General features: G+C 45.5%; 1 protein-coding gene across 1 annotated transcript in view; it reads right to left on the bottom strand.

Moving 5' to 3' along the window:
* Positions 1 to 4144, bottom strand: part of KIF3A (kinesin family member 3A) — a gene marked incomplete at its 5' end in the record, with an annotated part of 87558 nt that extends 83414 nt beyond the window's left edge. Inside the window, 3 exon segments of the mRNA XM_082651250.1 lie at positions 845 to 1118; positions 3771 to 4015; positions 4018 to 4144. Of these exon segments, the coding sequence (XP_082507376.1) occupies positions 845 to 1118; positions 3771 to 4015; positions 4018 to 4144 (646 nt within the window).
* Between the last annotated feature and the right edge of the window lie 7246 nt (positions 4145 to 11390).

An 11390-nucleotide genomic window follows, 5' to 3' on the forward strand; every position in this document is an offset into this window, starting at 1 on the left:
ACCACAATGTTCAGTGCAGCACTATTTACAATATCCAGGACATGGAATCAACCTAAATGTCCATCGACCAATGAATGGAAAAAGACGATGTGGCACATATATACAATGGAATATTGCTCAGCTATAAAAAGAAACGAAACTGAGTTATTTGTAGTGAGGTGGATGGACCTAGAGTCTGTCATACAGAGTGAAGTAAGTTAGAAAAACAAATACAGTATGCTAATGCATATATATGGAATCTAAAAAAAAAAAAATGGTAGTGATGAACCTAGTTGCAGGGCAGGAATAAAGAGGTAGACATAGAGAATGGACTTGATGACATGGGGTGGGAGGGTGAAGCTGGGGCGAAGTGAGAGTGGCATCGACGTATATACACTACCGAATGTAAAACAGTTGGCTGGTGCGAAGTAGCAGCACAGCACACGGAGATCAGCTCTGTGCTTGGCAATGACCTAGAGGGGTGAGGCAGGGAGGATGGGAGGGAGGCTCAACAGGCAAGGGGGCTTCCCTAGTGGCGCAGTGGTTGAGAGTCCACCTGCCGATGCAGGGGACACAGGTTCATGCCCCGGTCTGGGAAGATCCCACATGCCGCGGAGCGGCTCGGCCCGTGAGCCATGGCCGCTGAGCCTGCACGTCCGGAGCCTGTGCTCCGCAATGGGAGAGGTCACAACAGTGAGAGGCCCGCGTACTGGGAAAAAAAAAAAGAGGGAGGGGATCCGGGGACATGTGTATGTATATGGCAGATTCCCTTTCTTGTGCAACAGAAGCTAACACGGTATTGTGAAGCAATTATGCTCCAATAAAGATCTACTTTAAAAAAAAGTAAACTACATAAAGTACTCACCATTGTAGCCTTCAAGAACAGAATCAATAATAGGTCTGGCAGTTAAGTTATAAACATCTAGTTGTTTACTCTCTGGTCCAAAAACAGTATCAAAAGTAAACGTCTTTGGAGGTTCATTGGAAGAATCAGTCTTATGTACAGTGATAGTTCCCCTCATCTCATCCACACTGACAGCCTGCTTGTAGCACATTGATTTCTCTCTGTCATTGAGGGGCCGGCACCTAACCACCACCTTCACATTATCGCAGCTTTCTGGCTTCTCTGATTTATTGATCTGGTGGAGAAAATATTTACAAACAATGAAAAGAACATTTACTTTTACCTTCAACAGATTAAATTTAAATTTTGAAAAAGGCTACTTTGGCATCCTAGTGCCTTGCATACGTTAAGCACTTCATAAATAGTTGTTAAATGCAATTAAAGATCTTACAGATATATAGAAAAAGCTTATTTTAAAAGATATGAAAATAGTTTCTTTTACAATACAAATGAGGGGAGAGGAAACCTTATTTACATTTACAGTTAATGCTATTCAGGCAGAAAATGAGAGAGTATATTAGAGACTTGTCTTTCTGCACAAAGCCCCTGACTTGCTCTGAGTTTCCTGCCTGTAGGAAAACACGTGTGAATATGGTTAATAACTTTAATCAAGAATCTAGTAATAGGTCCTCTGCTCCCCCTGAGACTTTTAGTTTTATTGATATTTTCTACAATGCATTAGTAAAAAAATTTTTTATCAAATAATATATCCAGGGCTTCCCAGGTGGCACAGTGGTTAAGAATCTGCCTGCCAATGCAGGGGACACGGGTTCGAGCCTTGGTCCGGGAAGATCCTACATGCCAGGGAGCAACTAAGCCCGTGTGCTACAACTGAGCCTGTGCTCTAGAGCCTGAGAGCCACAACTACTAAAGCCCTCGAGCCTAGAGCCTGTGCTCCACAACAAGAGAAGCCACTGCAATGAGAAGCCTGCTCAACCCAACGAAGACCCAATGCAGCCAAAAAGTAAAAATAAATTAATTAAAAAAATAATAATATATCCTCATATAGTCTACTTTTTCTATAGAAGACAAGTGAAAGACAGAAAAGAAAGCCCAATGGCAGAAAAATGTTTTAGCTTGACTCTAACCTTATGAACATCTGTATATGTAAAGTTTCAAATTTTGAAATTTTATGATTAAGAATCTATATTAAAATACAATTATTAAAGTGAAGAAGTTCAACAGTTTGGTTGAACAGATATTAAATTCCTACTGTTTCAGATACTCTTCTAAGCATTAGAGAAACAAACGTGAGCCACTGTCATTGACAAGGAACAGATTATATCAATTCAACACACTTCTTTCCATCTCTACTTTCAGCACCTTATTCTAGGTCACCATTATCTCGCCCCGAATTATAAGAGACTCCTACCTGTACTACTGTATCTAATTAGGTTCCCCTATAGTCTGTTCTCTACTTGGCAGTCAGTTTCAACACAAATCTAATTATGTCACTCTCCTACTTAAAACTCTTCAATGGTTTCCCACAGATCCTGGGATGAAGATAGAAATCCTTCAGGGGGTGTGTAAGATCTGGTTTTATTTCACAAGCTTGGCTTTCTTAGCCACAGCCACACTGGCTTTCTTTTAGGCCTTTTCTTGTCACCATGATCCCTCTCACCACACTCCTTCCCAGGTGCTGTTCCTTATGCCTAGAACATCCCCCACCCTCCTCTTCACTTACCCTGCAGACCTCAGCTCAATAGCCCCTTCACCTGGGAAGACTTCCCTGATTAGGTCAAATCCTTGTATAGGCCCTGATAGCACCCTTCAATCTCCTTCTCCATCGGTTACAATTTTACTTTTTTTTTTTTTTTTTTTGGCTCCTTATTTGATTAATGTCTGTGTCTCTATTTAACCCATAAGTTCCAAACTGGTAGTCAGTCAAGGGGCTGAATTCAGCCCACAAATGTCTTTTGCTTGGCTTATATTATTTAAAAATCTTTTGAATTAGTTGCTAAAAATTAAAACTTGAGCAATTTCACAAAAATAACAATTTCTAGATTCTCTTGGAAAAAACAGATGATCTGACATCTGTAGGTCAGCATTCCTACATGGCAACACTTAATTCATCAGAATCTATTTTTATCTATTGTATGCCACCCATCCACTTCATTCATTAATGTTAAGTGTCTTTGTCCCTGTATGTATGTATGGTTTTCACCTCCGCCCTAGAAGGCAAGGGTCTCTCTTCTCAAGTTCAAGAACCTGGCTGGTTTTGCTCAATATTGTATCTCCAGTGCCTAGCATGGGGTTGGTGCCCAATAACTGTTGAATGAATTGATAAATAGAAAGCAACAAGTAACAAATATTAAGCACTTAATGCTAAAAGTCAAGCACTGTCCTTCAAGTCTCCTGCGCATTCTTATCTCATCCTGATAACCCCAGAAGGAAAAGTTTAATTACACAGGAACGAAGGGCCCAGAAAGATTAAATAATTATCCAAGGCTTTGCAACCAGTAAATAACCAGCCACTGCTCAAGTGTTCTTCATCACCCTATAATGGACTTACTACGCCTCCTTATTAGGTGCACGATAACAATCTGTGATAACCTACAAGACAAACATACCACCAGCCACCACTCACCCCCCTCAAGTAAATAGCCGGCCGCAGCTCAAGTGTTCTCCATGACCCTATATTGGACTTACGACGGCCCCTTATTAAATGCAAGTTAACAGTCTGTGAAACCCTACAAGACAAAAATACCGCCACCCACCACTCACTCCCCTCACACACAAAGACACCTACGGGTTACATTCTGCACTGTAAGCTAGAGCGCTACGAGAGGAATGACAGCTCGAGTCAGCAGCCTGCGGTAGAGGCAGACTGCCCGTGCTTTGCTGCCTTCCAGAGCTTGGCTCCTCGGCGTAGAGACCCCACGGGGTGCGAGGCATCAAAACCCGACCCTCCGCGGTTGCTCCTAGAGGCCCTACCCAGCGGACAGGGCTGGGAGCGAGAGCGCATCCTCTGGCACAGTGCCTTTATGTCAAGCAGCCCAGGCCTTGCGGGATGCAGCAGCAATGAAGACCGTAAGGCCTGCCGCGGGCCCCTCCCAGGGTCGGCTGGACCCCCCCAGTCCAGGGCCCACCCGCCTGGCTCCCCAACCGCTTCGCCCGCCCCGCACTGCCCTGCCCTGCCCTGCCCCGCCCCACCCCGGCCTCCCGCCTGCTCTGCGCCTCCATGGTAACGGCCGCGCCACCCGGCCAGGCCGCAGGGATGAGGAGAAACCCCCGCGGCTGAGTGACCCTACTCACCGGCATCGTTGCTTCCTCCCGTGCTCGGCGGACGTCCCCACCCGGGGTGCAGTCCAATGACGCCGGGTTCGCAGGAGAGGCGGGTCAGAGATTATCGAAACACCGCCTGGGCGCTCCCGAGACTGCGGCTCCTCTGGCGAGAGCGCGCTGTGCGCAGGCGCACTCCGAGCTCGCCCCGCCCCATCCCCTTGCCCGAGGCGTCTTCGGTCTCTTGCATTGCGCCTGCGCCGAGACTTTCGGAGTCCGTCTCCTAGGACGCCAGACTGAGGCTGCGCGTGCGCAATGCCGCCATTCCACTTTGTTGGAAATCTGGCCTGATTCTGGGCTGGAAGATCTGCCTACCACCGCGGCGGGGGGAGGAGGAGGCAATCCTAGACGGCAACGCCCATCTTCTAGCACTTGCAATACTCCGAATATTAAAAACAACGATAGCAATTGTACATTGTGTCCCCTTTGAAGAGCCAAAAACTTTACATACATTATTGCGCTTGATTGCCGACTTGTTTATCACCTGTCTCACCATTAGGTGAGGTCTTGAGGGACTTTGTCGGTATTCTCACAATTACCTCCAGAGCCTAGAATACGACCTGGCACAGAGTAAGTTTTCAATAAATATTCGTGAAAGAAAGAATGATCTATCCTCTTTCTTGTCCGAACCTGTCTCTGAACACCACTCTGCTTGGATGTGTAATAGACATTTCAAGTTTATCGTGTCCAAATTGAAACGTTGATTCCCGCTTTCCGTCCGCTGGTAGTACCCACATCACCCCTGTCAAACATAAAATAAATAAGTAATTTAAAAGGCTAATCGCAATAAATGTAAGCTGAATTCTGACAATTTATCAGGTCAAAACCACAGTCTTTTTCTCTCATACTCAATACCCAATCTTTCTATAGAACTAGTTGTCTCTATCTTCAGAATAGAACCAGAATCCGACCACTTCTACCACCACCATCTCTCACCTGTGTTACTAAACAGCTCAGAACTGGTTTCCTTGCAGTTCATCCTTGCCATCCTAGTCTACTTTCAACACAGAAGCCAGAGGGCTGGTGTTAAAACATGAATCAAATACTGTCTTTTCTCCGTTCAAAACCTGCCAATGATTTCTCATCTCACAGAATAAAAGTCACAGGCCCTCTCCCAGTTTCCTGCAATGTTCTCTCTTACTCATTATTGCAAGCTATCCCCCTTGCACCAGCTCCACCTGGCCTCCTGGATTCATCTGACATTGCAGGCACGGTTTCCTGTTAGAATACAAGGGCTTTTATGCTTGCAGTAGGAGCTAATAAAGATACTTAGTGTCAGCATACTGTTTTAAGTGCTTTAATTCCTTTTTAAATTATTAATTCAATTTACATTATAACCTTTTGAAATAGGTACTATTAGTCATTTTAATAGAAAACAGGAGTAACTATTTCACAGATTTAAAAAACTGAAGCATAGAGCCATTAAGTAACTTGTCCAAGGTCATAGCTACCGGCAATGACAAAGCCCAGATCCAAATCCAGGCCCTGGAAAGCTCCCCCTGTAGATATCTGCTTGACTCCCTCACCTCCTTCAGAATATCTTTGTTCACACATCACCTTCTCCGTGAACCCTACCAATGATCCTTCTATTTAAAATTCCAACCTTCAGCCCCAGTCTTCTTATCTCCCCTCCCTACTTTATATTTCTTCGTAGTACTTATCACTCTCTGATATACTGTAAATATGATATCAGCTTTATTGATATAATCACACATCATACAATTCACCAATTTAAATTGTACAATTCAATGATTTTTACTATATACAGAGTTGTGCAACCATAACCACAATCAATTTTAAACATTTTCATCCCCCCAAAAAGAAACACTACACTCATAGCCATCATTCCTCCTTCCCCCCTGCAACATCCCAGCCCTAGGCAACCACCAATCTACTTTCTGTATCTATAGATTTGCCTATTTTGGACATTTCATATAAATGGAATTATATAATATGTGACCTTCTGTGAAATGACGTCTATCACTTAGAATAACGTTTTCAAGATTCATCCCTTTTGTAACACATATCAGTAATCCTTTACGTTTCATGGTTAAATAATGTTCCATTGTATGCATATACCACATTTTTATCTATTTGTCAATTGATGGACATTTGGGTTGTTTCCACTTTCTGGTACTATGGATAATGCTGCTACAAGTTTTTGTGTGAACGTTTCATTTCCCTTGAGTATATACTACAAGTGGAATTGATGGATCATTTGGTAACTCTAAATAACATTCTGAGGAACTGCCAAGTTGTTTTCCACAGTGACTGTACCACCAGCAATGTATGAGGTTTATAATTTCTCCACATCCTCACCAACACTTGCTTTTGTCTTACCTTTCTTATTACAGCCATCCTACTGGTATAAAATAGTACCTCATTGTGGTTTCTATTTGTACTTCCTTGATGACTAGTGATGTTGGACATCACTTCATGTGCTATTGACCATTTGAATATCTTCTTCAGAGAAATGTCTAGTCAATTCTTTGCCTTTTTCATCTGTCTTTTCATTATTAAGTTGTTCAGAATTCTTTATATATTCTAAATACAAGTCTCTTTTCAGATATATGATATACACATGCTTTCTATTATGTGTATTGTCTTTTTAATTTCTGGATGCTGTTCTGTGTACTCTTACATTTAGATCTATGATCTATTTTGAGTTATTTTTGTATATGATATGGTATAGAGATCCAGCTTCATTTTTGCACATGTGAGTGAATATTCATCTGTCCCATCACCATTTGCTGAAAAGACTGTTTCCCCCCCCCCACTGAATTATTGTGGCAACCTTGTCAAATATTAATTGGTCATAAATATGAGGGTTGTTTTCCAGACTCTCAATTCAATTCCATTGGTCTATATGTCTATCCAGTACTATACTGTCTTTTTTTTTTTTTTTAGGATTGGGTATTTTATTTTTAATTTTATTTTATCTATTTATTTATTTGGCTGTGCTGGATCTTAGTTGCAGCATGCCGGATCTTTTAGTTGTGGCATGCAAACTCCTAGTTGCAGCATGTGAACTCTTAGTTGCGGTATGTGGGATCTAGTTCCCTGACCAGGGATCAAACCCAGGCTCCCTGCATTGGGAGCCCAGAGACTTAGCCACTGGACCACCAGGGAAGTCCCTATACTGTCTTTATTACTATAGGCTTGTAGTAAGTTTTGAAATCAGATACTGTGAAGCCTCCATCTTATTCTGCTTTTTCAAGATAGTTTTGGCCATTTTGAATTCCTTGCATGTTCATAGAAATGTTAGAAACACCTTGCCAATTTCTGCAAAAAAGACAGCTGGAAACTTAACAGGGATTATGTTCAATTTATAGATCAATTCAGGAAGTATTGCCATTTTAACAATTTAAATCTTCCAATTCATAAACACGGAATGTCTCCCCATGTATTATATTTAGGTCTTCTTTAATTTCTTTCCGTGATGTCTGTAGTTTTCAACATAGAAGTATGCCCCCAAGGGTAACCACTACCTTGACTCTAACATTATAGTTCCCTCCTTTATAGTTTGTATAAATGGAATCATACAGTATGAATTCTTTCTATCTGTCTCCCTACACTCAATATTGTTTGTGAGATTCTTCCTTATCGGGTATAGCAGTTCATTCTTTTTCAATGTGGTGTAGTATCCCATTGTGTGAATATACCACAATTTGTTTATCCGTGTTTATCCCATTCAACTGTTGATGGACATTTGGGTTGTATCCAGTTTGGGGCTATTACAAATAGTGTTGCTGTGAACATCATGTAGGTGTCTTCTGGTGCACACACATGCATTTCTGTTGGACATTTACTTAGGAGTGGATTTGCTGGGATTTCCATATATTCTACTCGTGTTTATTGTCTCTTTCCTGACTAGAATATAAGTTCCACGTCTAGTTCTATCCACTGTTATGTCCCAGCGCCTAACGCATTGCAGGGCTTCAATAAATTACCTTCTCCAGGGTGGCGTGGTCACCAGCTGCTTCATCCCAGGCTAGGGACTCCGCTCGGGACTCTGCGCCTGTGGCGCGGGCTTTGGGTGGGGAAAGAGGCGCTCAGTGGAGGGACGTGGGGGTGGAGTAAGAGCCCGCCCCGCCCCGTCCCGTGGCAGCCCCAGCTGCAAGTCCCGGGCGCTGGGTTAGAAAAAGCCGGGCTAAGCCGGGACCCAGACCCGGGATCTGGCGTTGCCATGGCTTCCGGCGGGCGGCCAGCGCCGGAGACGTCCGCCTCGGAGATAAGATCCGTCCGGCGTCCAGGTGAGAGTCCGGACGAAAGTCTGGGCGAAACAGTCCTTCGCTGTCTTCTCCCGCCGCCTCCGCGGAACGTCTCTCTCCCCGCGGCGATACGGAGAAGTTTCCCGGAGGCTTGCCTGCGCGGAGCGGTCAGTCTCCCGGAGCCGTCGTGGACCAGACCCACGCGGGGGGCAATGCGGCCTCGGTCAGCTGCGCGCCCCGCCCCCGGCGCCGCTCTGGGGCCACCGCCCCCGCCGCCCCTGGTTCCCAGCCGGCCCGTGCTGGTGCCGAGCGACTGGGGAGGCGTTCTGGACGAGCGCCAGCTGGATGCCCACCTGACCCAGGCCCAGGGCCGCGAGGCGCGCCTGTGGCTGGGGGGCCGAATCCAGGTACCGGTTCCCGCGGGGGCCCCTCCCGAGAGCACGTTCATCCTCCTCACGCGCGCACGGGACGCGGCCGGGTTCCACCTGCACCCGTCATCAGGTGAGCCGCACCCTGGAGCACGCACCTTCCCCAGGTGCATCCCCCGCACGAGGCAAGAGTCGAGATTCGCCAGCTTGTCACTGAGACGGTGCTTCTCTAGTAGGTGTTTTGGAGGAGGGCTTGTTTGAGTTGGGGAACCCTGCTGAAGACCAAAAAACGGGCACAGGAAGGAGAGGGTCTGAATGGGGGAGGCGCTGGGTAAGAGAGGCCCTTTACCCGACAGCGATTTAAGGTGAAGAGGCTTCTTACAGCCCCTCTGGTCACCGTAAGCAGACCGTTCAGCCACTGATGGACCGAGACTGGCCACCAGCGACCGTCCCTCCTCTGCCCCACCTCCTTCTTCCAGCAGGTGGAGATTTGCGAAGCTTTCCAGGAAGTCGTGTTGGGGCTCCTGAGAGTTGAGAACATCTTTGACTTCTCCCAGACCACTTTTAACCTGGCTCTCACTATCTTCAGCCGCCTCATAGTTTCAGTAAAGGTAGGGAAGTCTATGAGGGATGGTGACAGATGTTGGGGGCGCAAACTGACCTCTATTTCCCATTGCTGCCTAAGAGGTGAGCCATCCCAGGTGCTCAGACTGAGCCTCATCAGTTCAGTAAATGGCTCCAAGTGGTAGAACTGGAATTGGAACATCCTACCATCTGCCTGTCTGACTCTGTGTTGTGTGGCCGTCAGGGGCCAGTCGACTTGGGGAGCGTGAGAGGACCTAGCTGGGAAAGGACTCCCTTTGTGATGAGGTGGGGTGTGCTCGTCTGGACCAGTACAATGCAGCCTGAGGTCAGGATGGGACCGTGTGCTCCCTGAGATGGTGCCATATTTCCCACCTCCAGTCAGTCCTCTAACAAAGGACTATTGACTAGTCATCTGTGGTTCTGAAACCAGGAGGTTTTTACAGGTCACATCTAAAAATGGGGGTCACTTCCTTGTGGATAAATACAATCAGTCTTTTAAAAAAAGTTAAAAAGGCAAAACTTCATTTCTTAAAAAAAAACCCCACAGACGCTTTACAGTTAGTTTCTGGCATTCATATTCTGCTCATATGTGTTTCTTCCGTACTGCAGATAAAAAAGTGTTTACTCCATTGTGTTACAATTACTTCCTTGAGACTTGCTGCAAAAGTTAATGAAGAAGAGGAGGTATGCATCCCTGGAAGCTCATTCAGGGCTGCTTTTGAGGTATAGGGGTGTGTAACGCTGGAAACACTCAAGTTTCCTGAAAGGTCTGTGACCTTGGGAATGGGCATTTTGGAAAAGTCATACCTTCCAGGATTTCTTCTGTCCCTTCCTTAGGCTTGTCAGACTTTGGGGCCCCACAAATGGGTAATTAGAATAGCAGGATTGTTCTGGCCCAGCAAACCCAGAGGTCTGACTTCCTAGCAGATATAATCTTGCCTCATTGGTTGATGCCACATGTCACCTCCCATTAAGCAGAAGAAAAAGGCCTCCCAAACCATATGGCCTAATGACCACCCCCAGAAACTACATCTAAGAAAGCTGCTTGAGACTTAAGGACTTGGCTGTGTCAAAGAAACTGGTGTTCAGGGACTCTGGGACCCTTCTCCAAGAGGGGCAGGAGGGCCATGTGCAGTGGGTGGAAGAGAAGCCCCCATAAGTGCTTCAGGCTTGCTTGAACTTCTCAGTTTCACTGTGGCTTCTGTTCAGAAGATCCTCTCCCAATATCCTTCCCAGACCTCCCTTCCTTCCTCCCTCCCCCCAACCTCTCCCCCTTTGGGGGATAGTGGAACCACTGCCATTTCTACAAGGTCTCCCTTGGCTGATCTCAGGGTCCATGGGGGCAGAAAAAGTCACTTGTGTGTCCAGTTCCAAACCTTCAATAAAATTTATTTTAACCCTGTTTATGATTATATAATAATAGATGCTTTTGTCCAACTAAAAATCAAGTAAATAACCTTTAAAAGAAATATTTCTAGAGGTTATAGTAGTAGTACTACTATACAGTTATATAGTAATACTTTAACTAAAAAAGTAGGACCAAGTCTTCAGTGCACTTGGTACTTGCATGTTTACTCATAGACAAGCCTTATTAGTTTCTCTGGGGAAAAGTCATAGTTTTTCCAGAACTGAACTGCCTTCAGTAAGGGCGGAAAGGAATGTGTTTGCAGCTATGGTGCTGCCAAAACCATGGGAGGTTTTATCAATGAGTCTGTCTGACGCAGACCAGGAAGCTCAAAGGTATACTCCTCTCTATGACAAGGAATCATGGTAGGGATTGGGAACAGGGAATGGGTAGAGCCCACAGCTGGAAAGCTTTGAGTGCGTTGTTACAGCTGAATGGGGGAGACAGCACAGCCCCAGCCTCCAAAGCACCTTCAGGTATGAGCTGGAGTGCAGTTGGGGATCAAGACCTGTTGGCAGCAGGTGACCATGTGACATTCACTACATATTGTCACAATACCTGGGGACTTGACAGATAGCCAAGATCTGGTTTGGTTTTCCTTTCAGAAGCATTTTCTGTGGTGGGTCAGTGGAAGACAACTCTACTAGGGTCATGGA

This window comes from Grampus griseus (genome assembly GCF_964374135.1).
Source record: "Grampus griseus genome assembly, chromosome: 3".
NCBI lineage: Eukaryota > Metazoa > Chordata > Mammalia > Artiodactyla > Delphinidae > Grampus > Grampus griseus.